The sequence below is a fragment of the Medicago sativa genome, chromosome 2 (genome assembly GCF_051527215.1).
Source record: "Medicago sativa cultivar Bolivia chromosome 2, Bolivia_mono, whole genome shotgun sequence".
Lineage (NCBI taxonomy): Eukaryota > Viridiplantae > Streptophyta > Magnoliopsida > Fabales > Fabaceae > Medicago > Medicago sativa.
The window spans coordinates 74996849-75016501 of NC_140750.1; the positions used below are offsets into that span (position 1 = coordinate 74996849).

The window sequence follows — 19653 nt, forward strand, 5'->3', positions numbered from 1 at the left end:
TTAGTTAAGGAAAAATTTAATTCAAAGATTGGATTGATTTAAGTTGTATTCTACAAAAAAGTTATTAAAGATGTAAGTATAAATTTTTTGACACATAGTGGCAAAAGATTTTTTTTTTGTGGTGATCGGGGTTTGAACCCCGAACCTTACATATATTATGCATTGTCCATACAAACTGAGCTAACCTCACGATGACGGTAAAAGATCTTGATTACCAATAGGGATGACAAAGTGGATTGCCATGCTCCGTTATGCCCGTAAATAATGAGCCAAGTTAATTTAAATGACCGAGCCTAAAATTCCACCCCTACCCTGCTTAGTGGTAGGCTAGCAAGTTGGTTGACAGGCCCCTAAAAAAAAATTAATACATATTTTTGATAATTTTGTTGTTATAAAAGAATATGTTGTTGTTATTTAAAAATAAAATAAAATTGGGCAGAAAATAAATATGTGGTAAAAACAAGCTTACGAGATAAATTTGGGTTATGATGGGTTATTAGGCCGCTTCACTTTAAATTTTGTTTGACCCATTGAACAAAATAAAAAAGGGTTTCATTGAACAAAATAAAAAAGGGTTTTGTTAACAAGTGTCCCTATAACACTCTTTAAGCATTCCAAAATAATTAATTATTTTTAAAAAAGTTAAATATTTGAACATCCAATGTATTGAATACACACATTTTCAGAAATACCAACCACTTATAAGCCTTAAAGAGTGCTCTGAATGTACTAGTTAACATTTTTCAATACAAAAAAATAGCAAGTTGGTGGGCTACAAAAAAACAAAGAAAGCGAATTCAAAACTTCGGCATAATCTACACACAAAAAAAAAACAGTAGGTTAAACGAGTCAGACCAACATGCTGGACCCGATATGCCACCCATATTGATTGGTTTAGACAATCATGTACACTTGAGGCACACGCTTAGTGATAATAGCTTTGTTTTGTAAACTTGAGTTCAAATCTCCTTAAATATCATTATTTTTTTAAGGAGTTATTAGTAAAACTTATTTAACAAATATATATAATTAACTTATTTTTTTAAGGAGAATACTTCTCTAAAATCAATTTTGATGCTTCTAAACTTAAAATCAAACATACACTAAATAAGCATTATATATATCTGCATAAAGGATAAAAGACATATATTTAAACATTATTTTTAACTTTTTCTCAATAAAAAACATTATTATTTTTTGACAAACAATAAAAAACATTATTTTTAACTTATACAATTCAATGTAACATTTATGATATTTATAATATAAAATTTCATCTTTCCCACTCCCACCATTTATTTTTTGATAGAATCCTACCATATCATCATATCTTTTTCTTTTTTTCAATAGATCCGTATCATCTCTTCTCCACCATATACCAAAAATCCCTTATTAATTTCTTGTGTAATAATTTAAAAAAAGCTTTCATTGCATCCCCATAACAAGAAACTCAGCTAGTACTTTTGGACGGTTGTTTTAGTTACTCACCGGTAACCGATTCAACCGGTTCTATCCATGAGAGAGAAAATCTTTATATATATTCATTCTTCTCTTTCATATTATTCCGTTACTTTCCTTCTTCGTCTCTCTCATTCACTCCGGTCACCGGAGAATTTTCCGGCGAACTCAAAAAAACTTTAAAACTTACTAATTCTGTTATTTTAGTTCTTTTCGACCGCGCTTTCGATCGAAGAGGATTGAAGAGAATCTCCGGCGATGTTGAAGTAGTATTAGTTTGCTTAAACAAGATTAGAGTAATTATTAATTACTTGAAGATTAAGCATCATGTTAGATCTTAATCTGAATGAAGATTACGAAGACTCGATCATGCTGGTGGAAAAACTTCCAGAAGCTTCATCAGGAACTTCGAATTCATCCATAGTGAATGCAGAGGCTTCAAGTAACATCACCGGGGATGAAGACTCGTGTTCAACACGCGCCGGTGGTGTTTTCACTTTCAACTTCGGTATCCTGAAGGTGGAAGGAGGGAACGATGATGTTGTTGTTCCGACGAAGGAGTTTTTTCCGGTGAGTGCAGGAACTTCAACGATGATGATTCCGGCAAGGAAGAGCGCGATGGATCTTACAATGGATCGTCGTCTTGGTGGTGAAAATGGAGTTGTTGAAGTTCAGCAGAAGCCTCAGGTGAAGAAGAGTAGGAGAGGTCCAAGGTCGAGGAGCTCGCAGTATAGAGGAGTCACGTTCTATCGGAGAACTGGAAGATGGGAATCACATATCTGGTTCGTGCACTTCGTGTTCATTTTACTATTTTAGCCTTTCTGGTAGTTTTTTACGCGTACCGGATCATATAAAATATCTCTGCATTTTATCATCTGAGTTGTACTTACCGTTACTGATAATGATTTTGTTTGATTGACTAGTGGAAATGGAAATTGATTATATTTTTTGTGAATTTTGAATTTGGTTAATTGAATAATATCTAACTTGTTTTATTTGGTGGTTGTGTTTGTAATTTTTTTATGTAGGGATTGTGGGAAGCAAGTTTATTTGGGTATGAATTTGTATTTTTGATTAATTAATTTCATTTATGTTGAAGTATTTATTGTATGCTTCTTTGTTATTTATGGAAGGTTTTATGAAACTTGTATTTGGGCTTGTAGGTGGATTTGACACGGCTCATGCTGCTGCTAGGTAAAATTTCTGCACAAATTTAATAATATGCTTTCATTGACTTTCAGATATTAAGATATAATGATTTGATATTTGTTCATTGACTTGGAATTTTTTAAATACAGAGCCTATGATCGAGCTGCTATAAAGTTCAGGGGACTTGATGCTGACATTAATTTCAATCTAGTTGAGTATGAGGAAGATATGAATCAGGTTTGTAAACCTTTTGATTAATAAATTAGTATATACATTATAGAGGATTTATCGAAATTAAGATGAACCATTGTGATTTTGTAAAAATTATGGAGTGTGGCTTTTGCAAATTCATGGGGACTCATCATGATTTCGGAAAATCCATTGTGACATCAAATATGCACAGATAGATGGATCGTAGGATGGATTTTTCATCGTTTTAATTATTATCAATGATGATGAACAGATGAAGAATCTTTCAAAGGAGGAATTTGTGCACATTCTCCGTCGCCACAGTAACGGTTTCTCTAGGGGGAGTTCAAAATACAGAGGAGTAACACTTCACAAATGTGGTCGTTGGGAAGCTAGAATGGGACAACTCCTTGGCAAAAAGTGAGGACCTACTTTTACTTAATCTGAAATCAATTAAATTGAAATAGTGGTTTTGTTTAATTTGATGTATTATAGGATTTTATATGATATGCTCTGAGTACCAATTCAAGTTCCTGTTGGCCTATAAAAGGAAATGAAATTGATTTCACTTTCAGCTTATTCTCAAATGGGGTCTATAATCTTTAGGCTTTTTCCATGTTTGGTGAAACATGTGTAAAATGCCTGTTTCAAAGAAACAATCGGCAAAGGTATTTTTGTTGTTATGGATATTGCAATGATTTCATGCAGGTATATATATCTTGGGCTATTCGACAGCGAAGTAGAAGCTGCAAGGTCCTTGTGATACATAAATCATGTTCTTACATAATGTATTGAATTTACTACCCTTAAATTATCAAAGCTCATTAAGATTCTAACCAATATGTTTCTCTCTTTCTGGAAATCAGGGCTTATGACAAAGCTGCTCTAAAATGCAATGGAAGAGAGGCTGTGACTAACTTTGAGCCAAGTACATATGAAAATGAGATGAAACCAGGAGCTATTAATGAAGGTAGTACTTCATACCAAAGTATTTTCTGACATATTTGACCCAGACCAGATACTTTAATTCATTAAACAAAGTACAAACTACTCCTATTAATTAATATTTGCTCAATATATAAAGGGACTTAAGTTTGTTTAAACACAGGTGGCAGTCACAATCTTGACCTTAATTTGGGCATGGCGACACCAGGACATGAACCCAAAGAAAACAAAGGATATCGTCAATTTCAGACCGTCCCTTCTTACAACATGCATCCTGGAAGGAATTTAAAGGTATATAATTGAACTCTACTACTTCCAAATTTAAATATGTAAATAAAAAATACATTCCAGAGTAGTACATCATAATTTACTATATTATTTTTCACCCCTTTTGCACTCAAGCTAGTTCCATGACATAAACACTCTTTGTATGACACTATAACTTATAGAGCAGAATTTTCCGTGTGGGTTCAGTGTTATTTTGGCCTTTGTGGATTAACCTCATAGCTAATTACCCCTAGCTTTCCTTTGAAAGCTGTTAATCTTTGTGAAACTTTTGGCTCAGATTCTTCATAAATTGTCACGTTTGGTAATAACGTGGGTTCACTTTATTTACAGATGGAGACTAATGCTAATTCAGTTATTGGTGACCCGGTGTCTTTGAAAAAGCTGGTTGTAACTGAACAGCGTCCTCCCATGTGGAATGCCACGTTTTCTAGTTTCTTTCCCAATGAGGTAAGAATTCACTGCTTATTATCTCTCTCTATCTCTGATAATCTGTTCACTACCTATTCTGTAGTTTTGACCTTTGACTAAAGTGAATTGCTTTTCTGTGCCCAGTGTTTTATAGTACGAGTGTGAAGTGTGTGTTTGTTTTCTTTGAACAATACATTTGAATGTAAAAAGCATGTTTAGAGTTCTAACTAGAAATTAGAATCAGTCCATACCATCCAAATGTGTCAAAATCAATTTTATACATTTGAAATCGCTTTTGGCTTTCTAACTGAAAAACAAACACACACTTCAAAATCATTTTCTTCTCAGTGTTTGCCCTAGAACAAGGTGGAAAATTTGACTTTTGACATTTTGATGTACAATGTGCATTAATTTTATTTTTTTACTGTGCATTAATTAATATATATTTGTTGAAATATTTAGCAGGAAAGGGCAGAGAGAATTGGCATTGATCCTTCAAAAGGACACCCCAACTGGGCGTGGCAAGGGCATAGTCAGGGCACTGTTTCCCCAGTACCACAATTCTCTACTGCAGCATCATCAGGATTCTCCATTTCAGCTACCTTTCCACCAAATGCAATCTTTCAAACACAACCAATGAACTCAATTCCCCAGACACTCTGTTTCACTCCTGGTAGCAATGCATCTCAATACTATTACCAGGTTAAGTCCTCCCAGGCACCACCATAGCCTATATTCTGTATTTGTAATAATAATACAAGATATATGAATGGCATAACGCAACAAGCATTTGCGTTAAAACTCAATTGTATAATTCAGGTAGGATTTGATGTCTACTGAGATATGACATTTTAATTGCTTATCTTGGTTAAACCATTAATTAATCACATTGTGTATCAACCTTGAAAATATTGAGATTTGATATTTTTTTTTGTGTTTTGATATTTTTTTTGTGCGTCAATTACCCGACAACTCTGCTTTTTTTTTTTTATTTTTTTTTTATATATTTAAAATAGTTGCATTTCTTAAATTTCCCTTCAGATAAACTTGATTCATAAAAATATTAAATCCAAAACTAATTTAGAGGCGAACATGTCTTTACTCCTGAATAGTCTAGTCTAGCCCAATGTACTCATGAAAGAGCCGAACGTTGATTCCAACATTGCACCTTGAGAGGTAAGCGGTTGTTTTCTCTCTTTGAAATTTCATTTTTTTTAGCCATAGAACAAAATAAGATCTACAAGAAGAAATATAAACTTGAAAATATTTTCAAGAGTATAATCGATTAAACACGAGTCATCTTCGTTTGGGCAGTGGTCTTGCAGTCAAGAAGAATGCCTATAGAAATGCAGCACAAGCTGCCGACTTCAATTTAAAGACATGTCCCTGGTCAAAATGATGAAAGAAACAAATTCAGTCTAGCTATAAAGCATTTTGCATAGGTTTGATACTTTTTACTTAACTGAAACAAGTCATACCTCTTGATAGTTTCCTATATGTGTAACGATAGGATCTAATCCAGAAACTAAAGCAGGTTAAGAGAGTTTCATTGCTTTGTATAAAAGAACACTACTTATGTGTATAAATGTATAAAATGTATGTGAAGTTCTTATTGGTTATGCCAAGTATTGGAATCCATTGAGATTACCACATACATAAGTGCATTAAAGTCATAGCAATGTAGCAACGTAAGGTCCACCAGCGGTTTGATTAACTGAGCAGTGGGTTATATGGTTTTTGTGATTGGTAATTTTGTTGGTATTCTTTGGTTTTGAATGTAAGATGTGAGTTTAAACGAGTTTAAAAGATGGTTAGGTTTGAGAGGTGAGAGTTCTATCCCTCTCTATTTATTTTCTTTCTACCTCTCTTCTTCTATAATTGATTTTCATTCTCCTTCTCCTCCAGCCTCCTATTCTACCTCCATACGCCTCTTCCTTGTTTTAATTTATAGTGTCTCTATTTATGCTCCAAAATTAGGTTAAAGTGTGGGTAAGATGACAAAAATCTAAAGCTGTAGATGGTGCCAAATGGTTGGTGATTTGCTGAAAAAGTGAGCTCAAAATGGTGGAACCAAAAAACAAATGGTAAAGAGAAGTTGGAGTGTTGCTGGAAGTTAAAGAAGAAATACCTTGAATGCTCTTTGGCCAGACAAAAGATGGGACTCAAAATTCAAATATAGACCTTATGAATATCACAACAAAAATGCAAACTGAAGTATAATTGCATGATGAATATTTTTAATTTTTGTGTTAAAATATGAATTGATCGGACAAAATTAAGGTACTACACCCGGAATTGACGAGAACATGATGTGTCACAAGTTAGCACTTTTTCCTACCATCAAACTTGGATCTCAGTGAAACGACTTATGAGTGTGAAAAGAAGAGCAGTAGAGAAAGAGGTGAAGAAACTGAAAGACGAGATTTTCATCAAGGAGATCAAGTATCCCACATGGTTGGCGAACGCAGTAATGGTTAAAAAATGCAGCGGTAAATGGAAGATGTGTGTAGACTTAACATATTTGAATTTCGTCGGCCCGAAGGATACATACCCTCTTCCCAGTATCGATAGGCTCATTGATGGAGCTTCAGGATACATAACGCTAAGCTTAATGGATGCCTATTTTGAATATAATCAATGTGGGATAGAATCCCTAGGTGCATTCATGACAAATACCTGCAAACTAATGTCGTTTGAACTTAAAAATACAGGGGCAACATACCAATGATTAATGGGTCGAATCTTCTCATTACATACGTATAGGCAAGAACCTTAAAGTATACATTGATGATATGGTTGTAAAAATTGAAGGAGGAAAATGCCACAACCAAGCAGGGGAATTCTTAGGGTTCATGCTCACAAACAGGGGAATAGAGGCAAACTCCGCCAAATGCCAAGTGATAATCGACATGAGGAGACCAACCAACGTTAATGAAGTACAACAATTAACGTGAAGAACCACAACCCTTTTCTGATTCATATCATGCGTAGGGGATAAGCCTTTCACTTCATCACCTCCCTAAGGAAATGAGGGAAGTACAAATAGACCCATGAGTGTGATGCAACATTCCAAAAGCTCAAAACTTTCATGACCACCCCTCTAATTTTTATAGGACAAAAGGAAGGTAAGCCCTTATATCTCTACTTATTAGTAAGTGATCATATTCTCGATACAATGCTAGTTCATGACATAGGAAAGGAAGATACGTCGGTTTAATTCGTGAGTAAGGTCTTCTTAGATGCATATAAGAGATATTAGAAAATAGAATGGCTCTTTTTGGCCATCATAATTACAGCCAGGCGATCGAGACCATATTTCCAAGGTCCGACCATATTCTTCGAGTTTGTATGCTTCTCGAGGGAACACAACTCATGGTCGGACCTATTATCCGAATTAGGCAGCACCAAGAAACCTGGTAACCATAGAACGACAATCCAAGAAGAAGGTTGCTTTTTTGACATAGAATATTTCCTATTGACACATGGAAATGACCTTTTTGCCCCCAGTGGTTGTTAACTACCGTTGATTAAAACGCCGGTATCTTTCATTCTCTTTCTCTCTCCTCCTCATCTTTCATTTATTGGAACTAGCGTAATATGGTAATTTTCTATGAATATTGTGTAGACATTCAGTTGAGTAAAGCAGAACAATCAATTCAAAGATTTTAAAGAAAAACAGACAAAAATCAACATGTTATCGAATCAGCAACCAATGCATGATAGAATCTTAAGAAGCAAAGACAAGTATGAATACTTGTGAAATAAAGAAGAAAGAAGTAAAAAAGGAAGAATGTTATCCAATGATAGTTAATGGTAATGAAGTAACAATGGTGGAGAACAATGAACTTCAATTTTCACTCAGGTAATTTCTCAATAATAGGTCTCTTAATGAGCAAACCAGAAAACAACTTCTCAGCTTGTAGTTCGGACCCAAGCTTCTCGTCGACAATTTTCTCAGCTTTCACCCTTAATTTATTGATCTGCTTCTTTTTCTCATAAGCCAATTGTGATCTTTCCTTTCTCTTGTTTTCCAATTCCTATCATCAAAAAAGATTTACAAACTTAAGCGCAAATCAATAAATGAAAAGATGAGGAGGAGAGAGAAAGAGAATGAAAGATGTGCAGAAAAGCAATTTCCAGCGGTAGTTAACTACCACTGAGGGCCAGCGGCAGTTAACTACCGGCGATTTGCAGAGCGGTTGTTAACAACCGCTGGGCGCATTTTAGTATTTTACTTGTGTCAATAGAAAACTTTTATTGTCAAAAAAGCAATTTTCATCCAAGAAACACTTTTGGTACCGCTCATCAATTACTTTCACCAATCTCATTGAATGCACCTCTCAAAAAACTATCTAGCTGAATGTAACAATTTAAAAAAAATAAAAAATAGAAGTTAATCAAACGACATCTACAATGAACCAAACATTGAGATTCTCAATCCTATTCTTGTCTCATAAATTGTTTTCCAATCATATATTTTTGCATTAGTATTAGGATTTTCAACGTCAGGCATAAAAATTATTAAATATTTTTTTACGCATGAAAGTTATAAAATAAGGTATTATATTACTTTTTTATGTACGCCACTTACATAAAGCGTTGGTATTGAAATTTTTCCGTCTTAATTGAATTTCAAATTATTTAATTATTTCACTAACTATAATTAATAAAAGATATTTTTGTAAACGATATAGTTTTAACAGCGTAAAATTGAAAGAGAGTATCTTATTATGATTTCATTTTCAACGCGTCCTATTTGGTGAAAGACGGGACAATATGAAGTGGACTTTAACTATCTAAGGCAACGTCTGCACCACCATGGCAACCACAAATGCCTTGTCAAAAGTTTACTGGTATTGTTTTTTCCAGATTCCGTGAGTGACACATCTGAATGATGATGCTGACTTTTTTATGCTTACATGTGTAGTTGGAGGTAGGGATGGGCATGGTTGAAAGAACACTGAACCGAACCAAACTGAATTGTTTGCTAAATTTAAAATAACTAAATTGTTTGCATTTTAAACTGAACTGAACTGTTTCAAACCGAACTGTTCCAAACTGTTATTATTAATACCTTTGAGAAACATGGAAAAAGAAAAATCGAATTTTAGTTATTTTCGAATCGAACTGCTTTGAACCGAACTGAACTATTTCAGTTCAGTTTCAACTGTTAGTAATGGTTCAGTTTGGTTTTTTGATTTTTTAGCCCACACCCTAGTTGAAGGTTATGAAAAAATGATATTGCAGTGGATGTAGATATTATTTCGACTTGGAATATCTGATTACATTCATTGTTTTCAACAATGTCTACTACATTCGTCTGTTTCATGTGTTCTATTATCGCCCATTATTTCTCCTCTTCTCGACCATTTAAAAATTACAACCAATTAGTATTTCCTAGAATTTTGCCAGTTGTTCTTCTATCGGGTGCAATATCAAACTCTATTAATCAATGTTATGACATGTTGGTTGATTTTATTTCATTTGAATGTGTTAAAATTTAAATTTAAATTGGACCTAGTACAACCATACAAAACTAACCCTTTCAAAAAAAAAAAAAACCATACAAAACTAACTTTTAAAGTGATGAATGCATCCCCACTTAATTCATTTTCAAGTGATAACTCATCCATTTTGTAAAAAAATTTGATTAAGACTAGACTAAATAAATAATTTGTATAACTGAACTAGAACTAATTATTTTAATGATACAAAACAGAGCAGAACAATTAGCCGAAACCAGAAACACGATACACAACAGAGCAGAACAATTAGCCGAAACCAGAAAATAGCTCGACTTCATACCCGTACTGCTGCGTATACAAACCAAAAAATGCTCAACAGCCATTAAATTGATTATGCATGAAAAAAAAGAAACATTGGAAAAAAGATCTTCGTAAAAGAAGACACTAGACCTTTCCCAAGTGACAATAGGGTTTTACACATTCAGAATAAATTCCTTATTTTCATAGTTAAAAACTGAAAAATTTAATATCAAATATGAAGATGCAAAGCTGCTGCCAAAAATTATTACCATTGAATTATTCCCACCAAACCTCTATTTATATCCACATGTTCAGTAAAGAAAATTACAATACTAATAAATGTAGAGCTGATAGTTGACTGTCAATCATCAAGTTTCCATTGTCTGTACTTATAAAGAGAACACTCGACTAAGGTCTATGTGATAATGATCTTGTTCCAATCCATCGTTGATTTCTTAAATACCACGCAGCTTGCTTCACCAAAATCCATAACTACACATAGAAAAGGGAGGAAACCTGAGTGATTGTTTTTTTACAAAAGCTAACATCAAAGTCAAAGTTTGCTGTGTTCAAAAATATTTTGCCGTGTTCAACTAGTTGAAGATATTTTCATGAACACATGAAGATATTTTCATGCTATTAAAAGCCAATTAAACCATAACAAAAATTAAATCAAAAGAAAGCTTGAAAAATTACCAGTTGCAGTTTTCTTCGAGTATCATCGTAGCCACAGGTAGTCCATTAGACAAATCATGTCGAGAGCCAGCTCGACCACCTTTAGCAATGCTGGAAAGATTGAGCTTTTCCATTTGTGTCTTAGCTTTGCCATGGCAAAAATTGAGAAAGATAGTATAGCCAACAAATTCAAATCCCAAATGTCCTGTTGTATAGATCCCCAGAATTCGGCATCTGGTATTTTGAATCATCATATCCTCTATGAAACTTACTAAACCCCAGTCTTTCGTTTCTCAAAAGCTCAGCCATACCCATACTATTTCCATTCTGCATTTCATTCCACCCATCCCAATTGCCATTTGACAAGACTGCATTTCTAGACTGCTGGAGAGCCAATTGAGGAAATGATGCCAAATTACTGACTTGAGATTGATCCATTCGTGAAGAAATGCCATAAGAATCACCAAGATGAGAAAAGGTGTTCCCAATTTCCGAAAATCGATGGTTTTGTTGTGATGAGAGAGATCTTTGCATTAATAACTGAAGTCTGGCCTCATTCTCAAAGTAATTTAACTGTGGGGAGTAATTGGATTGCATGTCTAGCATTGGGCTGTTTAGCGAACCTTGAAGCCTCCCCTTACCAACAGCCAAAATAGCAGGATCCATAAACTCAATGTCTCCAGCACCACCAAAATTCCCAGATGATGGTGTCTGATATGAATTTCTCCATAAGAAAGAAGGGTCAAGCAATGAATTCCCTGTCAAAAGGAAAACAATTAAAATCAACCAATATTGCAGGAAGTAGGTACAAATCAAACGAAGCAATAACTAACCAGAAGTTGAGTCAAAAGCCTGCCCCATTCTCTCATGAGAAGAAAAACCAGGAGGTGGTGGCCTGCTTGGAGCTGAAAATCCTGGGGGCGCTGAAATTTGTGTTTTTGGAACAGCTGAAAAATAGAGGAAAATCATTTCATGTCTCCCAACTTGGAGGCATTATCATAACCAGTTATCTACTCTACTGTAAATCATCACGCAATTGGAAGGCAATGTTATACAGAAATTTAAGAGTAAATCCAGACCAGTTGACCTTTCTACTTTTTTTCAGTGATGTAAAATGTATTTCATTGAGGAATAGTTATTCTCTCAACCATGACAACACAAATTTTGATGCTCTACAGGCACTCTATTCAATCAGGAATACACTTTCACTAGTGGGCATGGGCTGTCTAACTTCCCAACACTTATCAAAAGTAAATTCTAGCAAATCCCACGAAAAAACAAGATATTTTTTTAAAATTCAGTTCGCTCAAAAAGAAGAATTTCAAGCCAAAATAGAATAACATTAGTAGGAAATCAGAAAAAGAATCCAATCATAAGAAATGCTAAATATAAATCTACAGTGGCTAGTTTATGTAAGTTATTATTAATACTCACCAGAAATCTTATTGAAAGAAGCAGCAAATAGACCACTGCCTAGATTTTCAGATTTCTCAATGTTATTAGTAGCAGGATAGCCATTTGCAATACCAATCTTGTCCAAAGAAAAGTCTGTTGTATCTACGAAATCTTGGATGAGTGAACCGCTTTTTAGAAATTGTTGGTTAGCACCATGAGATGGATTCACATCAAAAGCTTGGATTTTGGATTCCTCTTGTCTTGCAAAAGAAAATCTCGATTGATTAGTTTGAACACAAGAACTAGATTTCTTTAGCGGACCATTCTGATTTTCAGTGCTTTCGCTTAACAACTTGGCCAAATTATGGGGTGACAATACTGAGTCATTCCAGGCATCAAATTCCATGGACAATATATTCGAAATTATACTACTCTCTCCCTTATCTGTAGCAGCATCACTTCCAATATTAACTGCTTCACTAATTAATCTTCCAATGTGATGATCATTCCTTTCATCACGAAGCAACCTGTAAGAGCTGGTGCTGTCCAATTTCTCAGAATAGCCATTGCATAATGCTTTAGATCCATGTAACAATGGTTGAAACCCAACTTCGTTATCTGTGGCTAAAGAACCAGCATTTACAACATTACAAGGTTCACCATGCGACAGAGGATGAGTATTATTATGACTTGCAACGCGAGGGAAAGATGAGTTGGGCAAATAAGAATTACAAACTTCTGGATCCTTAAGTCTCCGACTATCAAAAGATGTCACATCATCCTCTACTTCAACATAACCTGATAATACCTCAGTTTGATAATCCAATTTCAAATCATATTGTTCCTTTGAATTACAGTCCTTATTATCTGCTATAGAGGCTTTACTGTCTGCATTTGTAATTATTTCGTCTCTATATTTGTCAACATTATATTCTGATCCTTGAGATTGCATAGACTTAACCAATACATCATCAGGAGGTGGGCTGCTAGGTTTGGTTATGTTGTAATGTTCATTTTGGGCATTTCTACCAAGGTCAATAGAAGACACCTCACTGGACAAATTTTGAATCTCTTCATTAGTAGCAGTAATTGCTTCACCACGACTAAAGGTGCCAATTGAATTTGTTGTGACGTCAATAGACTTTGTTGTGTTTGATGTTGTACAACACCCTCGGCAACTATCTCTGGCTAATGGTAAAGAAGACAGCTGGGTGTTCAAATTCACAGGAGCAGGAGAAACATCAGAAGCCAGTGTTTTTTCGCCCCCGTTCGCCAAGACATCCACACAATTATTTTTGGCTCCAGGCATTATAAAATGACGCCCATCACTTGACAAAGGCCTCTTCATTGTATCACTCTGCAATGAAACTTGAACTGTGCCTGCAACAGCCGAGGAGAAAGGTAGAGTGCTGCTGATTGAATCAGGTTTGGGCTTGGACAGTCCGGTTGGACCGCCAGCAGCTGGCTGACAATTTGTAGCCCGCAAACCCCTAGTAACAGATTCAAATGTTAATTAACTTCAAAAATCTCAAATTTCAACATTCCAATCTAAATCCAACACTATATTACCATGCAGCATGAGGAGCCATAGGCTTTGCAGGAATTCCATTAGGAGGCAAACCTCTTGCAGTGCTAACAGAGTTCTGCTCCATAATCAAGATAAAAAGTTAGTAATTCACACAAAATATTGAATCGGCACAGGGAATTGATGCTGTAACGGCCAACACCCAAAAACGGAGGAAATGTGTAATAGAAAAGAAGTAAAGGTAGCACGAAAAGAAATGCATACACTTGAAGAATTTTTTACAGTGGGTTTCCCTGAAGTGTTGCTTGTGCAATCATCCAAAGGAGGAGGCAATACATTCCCTGACCGCCGTTCCATATTGGTTACAGCGCCAGTAATTTGTTGAATATGACTTCTTAAAAAAACAAAAACAAAAAACAAGTGACTAAACCATTGTAAGCACAAATTACGAGAACACAACTTATGCAATAGCTCAAGCATGCCAATTGCCCTAAAAAATCCTTCCCTTTTATGACAGAGTCATCATGTTTCAGATTCCAAATAATTAACCATACTCAACATGAATTCAGAAAGTGAAAATTTCAGCTATGCTCAAATAGTTTAGTATCACAAAAAGGTAAGGTAGATCTATCGTTGTTAGTTAAAAACTAAATGCTGATGTGAAATGCTTACATGACAAGGGGAATGAACCTGAACCAATTGCAACATATGATTTTATTTTTTACAACCAAATCATAATATGCCCTACATCAAAATTAATAAATTAATTTAACAAAAATACCTAGTGTATGCTGAAACTACTTCATCTTTTGTGAAACTATCTTCTTGAGAGCCAATCTCATGAAGATATACACAATCTGGATTGCTGCAAGGCTGTTCATCAAGATTTATCAACGATTAAAAGTTTAACTAGTCAAGGAAAGGGTAAAAATCTATATAGGAATTAGTAGTTTTCAAACCATGTTCCTGAGCCATGCATGACAATATTTAGTTGTTCCAAAACAAGCCCTGAAATGTATAAACCAATAACATAAGGAACTGATAAGCAAGAACCAGAGGTCAATCATTCCATACGTAAAAGGCCTCAACAAGTGCACATTGATACCTTAAAGATCTATCCTCCAAAACAAACCCATGTACATTTTGAATACATCGAATTGCTTCTTCTTCCTTTGAATAAGTAATATATCTGAAACCAAAAACCCTTCCTTTAGGAGCTGCAATTTTTAATATAAGTATGAGGGATGATTATGAGGGATGAAAATGTTAAGATGTATTAATGGTAACCAAGACAAGATATAATTGCAAATACAGTTTTCGGGGAGAATTGGGTAGCTTCCACAGTGAAAATCATGTCCGAAATGGTTTGAATGTGTGTGGAGAGGACTCATAGAAGAACTAGTAAGGATGATTGACAAAATGGAGAATAGTCTAATATAAACTTTATAAACTAGTTTGTGAGGCTACAAAAGAAGCAAAATACACGCAAGGATCACTTCCACTAGACCAACAAATTATGAACTATGTATCTTCTGCCTAACATATATATTCAATAAAAATTTATGCATTTAAAAATAATGCTTTGTGCAGGACTCAGTACCCCAACTGAGTTGATAAACTGGCCAAGGCTGATAACGTTTTCTACTAGATTGTGGTGGGTTTCAGAGAGGTTTAAACAAAGAATTTGGCTACCAATAGAGTAGCGCCACTAACTTTCAGGAGTCGCCAAGAGCAACTCTACTATGCCCATTATAGTGGCTACCATCATGCCACGGCTGTTATGACAATTATGCAACAAATACCACTAATGAAGAAAAGCTAAGGCACAAATTTGAAAAGAACACAAACTTACACACTACATGTATTGTTCGGAAACTGCTGAACAACACCAGCTGCCGTTCGAGACATTGAAACTTTTAAGACCTTTCCATATTGACCAAAATACTCTCGCCGCTGGAGAAGCTGCATGAATGTCGATAAAAAATTAAATCTTCCACTTAGAACAAGGGGAAAAATTGAAAGGCATAACTACTGGAAGCAGATGAAGTAAAAATATTACATCTTCATCAGCCAGATCGAGAGGCAATCCCACTATGTAAACAAGATTCCGCCGAATAACTCGCACATTGCTGAGCTGCTTCCGTCCATCAAATGATTTCGACTTTGCTTTCTGGCTCTTCATCTTTCTTTCCATGTGAACTTCAGCCACCAATCTAAGCGAAGATATTATCAGCAAGGGAAAATTACAAAAAAAAAAAAAATAAAACTCAAGCATGGAAGCGTTTAAAAAAAGCTTCTGACTAGCGAGATCTAAGAAACTGAATGTAAAACCTGTTTAGCTATCATTCTATAGCTTCGATTTTAATCACAAAAATAACACCATGTTTTCACTTCTTTACGGTTTTCAATGTTTTGAACAGATAATAGCATAAACAATCTTTGAAAACAGGAAACAGATCAAAAACAAGATGAAATTTATGCAATTAAAAATGAAAGGAAAATATTTGAAACAATACTTATAAAACCAATCAAGCCCATAATAACTGAGATCTACCTTGTTCTATCTGAAACATAAAAGTACAACTTAAAAGCTCAAAATCCTATACATATATGAGAGAACTAGTGAAAGGAAAATATTTGAGAGAACTTATGAAAACAGCTTACGACAATTTTTCTAAGCTTTTGTCACATTATCTCCATAAGTTCTCTAATATAGCTTATAAAAACAAGTTATAGCATAGACAAAAACAATTTAACGTTATTGTATCTTTTGCTATAAATAGTTTATGCAAGCATAAGCGCTTATCATGATAAGCATTTGTGCTCTAAGCAAATAAGTTGTTTATCCAAACAGGATGCTAGTATAGTACTATAACTTATTTAAAAAGATATGATATGATAGATAGTTATACAAATGCATGCGTACATAATTATAAAGGGGAAGAAGAGGATATGAAAAGAATAAACAATTCAAGCCTACAGAAATGTACTGTTAAAAGAATAACCTCTCACAGTTTGCAGCCATCCCGACAATCTTTTCCTTATCATATGGAGATCGACATGCAGGGCACCGTCCCTCTGTGTTGTCCTTCTCAGCCATGTCCATTATGTGATGCCAACACCAGACACAAATCTACAACCAATTACAGATACAATTGGCATTCCTCATTGTTCATGAATATAGAAAATAAGCATGTCTTAGGAAACAAAATACAAACAACAGCACCTGTATCTTAAATACATATTGGTTTACAACAAAATGAAGGGAGTGGCATTTTATTCTAATCAGTAAAAAATCTAACTCTTACCAAACAGTGTACAGGGTAACCACAATATTCATTTCAGTAGTAATAATCAATAAAACGATGTTTATTTGATTCAATAATAAAGTTAACCTTTGCATGATTACATGCTACATAAAATAGACTAAGAATAAAAATTGACAGGGACAGGGAGGGATAAAAAATGTTTATATAAGCTAAAAAATTTATTACGTCACAAAAATATTTTAACAAAGAAGCCTCAACAACAGGCAACAAAAAAATGTCCTGCCTGAAACAGCGAGAAATAAAAAACATCACACTCACCCAACATTTTTTTTAAGATAATTGCACTCGCCCAACTTAAAAAACAGCAAAGCCATAAACCACAACCCAGGACACATGATAGATCCCACCACTAACTGTTTCACAACCAAGTTACCCCCAAAACATCCAAACAATTATTGATCCACAATGAAATTGGGTTATATGAATCCAGGCGGCTTGCGCTTGGCTAACTCCAAGGTTTGAGCTGGACCACCTCTAGGATCCTATGACCAATTGGTTTGACAGACAATAATATCTTTTGATTTTGAGCCCGCGAACAATAGTGAGCATTGAACAATGCCAAGTTTTAAAAGATCAATAAATAGATATAAAAAAAATAGAGGCCAAAAAACCAAGTGACACAATTGCTAAAGAAATTTAAGTAACCTCAAAAAACGCACAGCATCCAACAGATTATATAAAAACCTTCAGGTTAATGCCTACTAAAAAGAACATAGAAATAGAATCGAACCTGGTAGCCACATTTGCATGGTCTCAATTGCTGATCTGTCAAATCCATCTCTTCAGCACAAAGAGGACAAGTCCTTTCTCCTTCAAAACTCATGATTGCTCTGGAAAAGAATCAGTAGATCAGAAAACACACATCACACTATAAAGTAAATATTGTGGACAAAGGGACATTATAAACAATATAAACAACAAACTTCATCCTGAAATTATTGCATCTAATTTTTTGATATAAAAGAAACTTCCTACACTCGGTGAACCAACAATACAATTTTACCCAAGGAATCCAACCACAAATATGAGTTATAATAATCATCTAGCGTATGACTTTCAACAGTTATAATAAAAGTCAAGCTGTTTTTAAAGATCTAACGATTATGATTCATTGATAGTATAAAAAAATCTTTACACTGAAAGTGCATGAGTTAAATCCATAAATTTAACACTGTACCACAGTCACTTTAAGATGATTCTGAAAAATTCATGAAAAATCATAGATTAAAGGAGTAAAGTACAGCTATAAACACAGCTTAAATCCATATACTCGCACATCAACAGATCAACTAAACACTAATCAGAACATAAAATCGCACAATGGATTAAATTAACAATCGAAAACCTAATCCAAATTATTTAATTATTTAAAACTGAAAATCAAAATTCTACAAAATCAAAAATCAGTAAAATTAACAATCAAAACACCTAATCCTAACAGTTCAATACTTACAAAATCGAAATCCATCAAAATCCAAAATACATCAGTGGATTATGAATCTAAGCATAAAAAACAGTAAAAACAAGCTGAATAACGAACTATAAAATGGTCGATGACATAAACAGCGAAAAAATGAAAATCCAATACCTAATCCTAATAGTTCAAAACTAACAAAACCAAAATCCAAAATAAATCACTCGATTATGAATCTAAGAATGAAAAAAAAAAAACAAGCTGAATTATTCGGTATAAAAACGATCGATGAAATCAAAAACAATTAGGGATCTGTGAAATTAGGATTGAATCGAGAAATTAGGGTTAGGAATTGGAAGTGGATGATGAAGACTTACAGTGGTGTGAGATCGGGAAGAATACGAAACTGTGAGGATGAGATTGTTCGATTACGAGCGAGAGAGCAAAACAAAAGGGTAAGAGAATTGCACGAGGTGGCTTTTTTATAAGGAGAAATATGAGAGAAGGCTTTGTTTGGATGTCACTTTTTTGGCTTTTGCTTCTCCCTCTTCAAACGTCGTTTTCGTCATAATTTACGCTTAATGCCCTTGAACTTTGGGTTAATTGCTGTCATTACCCTCTTTGACTTTCAATATTTATTTCATTTTATACACTTCTATGAATAAATTAAAATTCGCTATATTTTAAAGACGAAAAATATACTTATCCCAAAAATCTTTAACACTACTAAATAGATAATTTCAATTTTTTGAAAAAATCATGAGTTTTTTGTTAAGTTGTCTAGTTTCTAGAAGAAATTTACCTCAAGTAAATAAATGGGGTGACTGATATTTGAACATCGACTCTTACATATTACAATTACAATGTATTGTTCATAGCACGAGTTATTAAACAATTATATTATATTTGTCAAATAAGCTAAATCAGTGTATGATATAAACTATATGTAAATAACAAATATACCCTTGAAGAAAATTATATTTTATTTGTTAAAAAAAGTATTAATATTTATTTTTTATAATTGTTTTATTTTTAAATATTATAGTTTTAATATGTATTTATTTTTTAAATGCTTTAAAATTATAAATCACCCTTGTGACAAAATCGTACATA

At 34.1% G+C, this 19653-nt stretch overlaps 2 protein-coding genes across 7 annotated transcripts; one reads left to right on the forward strand and one right to left on the reverse strand.

Moving 5' to 3' along the window:
• The first annotated feature begins 1566 nt into the window (after positions 1–1566).
• On the forward strand, positions 1567–5379 carry LOC146950714 (AP2-like ethylene-responsive transcription factor TOE3). 4 transcript variants are annotated; one of them, XM_085746683.1, is made up of 10 exons: positions 1567–2240; positions 2487–2512; positions 2622–2652; positions 2757–2844; positions 3071–3216; positions 3505–3549; positions 3663–3766; positions 3905–4032; positions 4360–4476; positions 4900–5379. In XM_085746683.1, the coding sequence occupies exons 1-10, from the start codon at positions 1786–1788 to the stop codon at positions 5164–5166; spliced, it is 1407 nt and encodes a 468-aa protein (XP_085602809.1). In that variant the 5' UTR covers positions 1567–1785; the 3' UTR covers positions 5167–5379. The 4 variants fall into 4 exon arrangements, with proteins under 4 accessions (XP_085602809.1, XP_085602810.1, XP_085602811.1 ...); XM_085746684.1 differs by having other exon boundaries at positions 4903–5379; XM_085746685.1 differs by lacking the exon at positions 3505–3549.
• Positions 5380–10316: 4937 nt separating this feature from the next.
• Positions 10317–18997, reverse strand: LOC146950715 (uncharacterized). 3 transcript variants are annotated; one of them, XM_085746689.1, is made up of 14 exons: positions 18918–18997; positions 17857–17956; positions 16803–16930; positions 15857–16010; positions 15650–15759; positions 14903–14986; positions 14757–14805; positions 14579–14670; positions 14062–14188; positions 13842–13915; positions 12312–13762; positions 11711–11824; positions 10899–11635; positions 10317–10694 (listed from the first exon to the last, which is right to left on the reverse strand). In XM_085746689.1, exons 2-13 carry the CDS (start codon positions 17947–17949, stop codon positions 11067–11069), a joined length of 3045 nt encoding a protein of 1014 aa, XP_085602815.1. In that variant the 5' UTR covers positions 17950–17956; positions 18918–18997; the 3' UTR covers positions 10317–10694; positions 10899–11066. The 3 variants fall into 3 exon arrangements, with proteins under 3 accessions (XP_085602815.1, XP_085602813.1, XP_085602814.1); XM_085746687.1 differs by having other exon boundaries at positions 14062–14191; XM_085746688.1 differs by having other exon boundaries at positions 10317–10718; positions 14062–14191.
• Between the last annotated feature and the right edge of the window lie 656 nt (positions 18998–19653).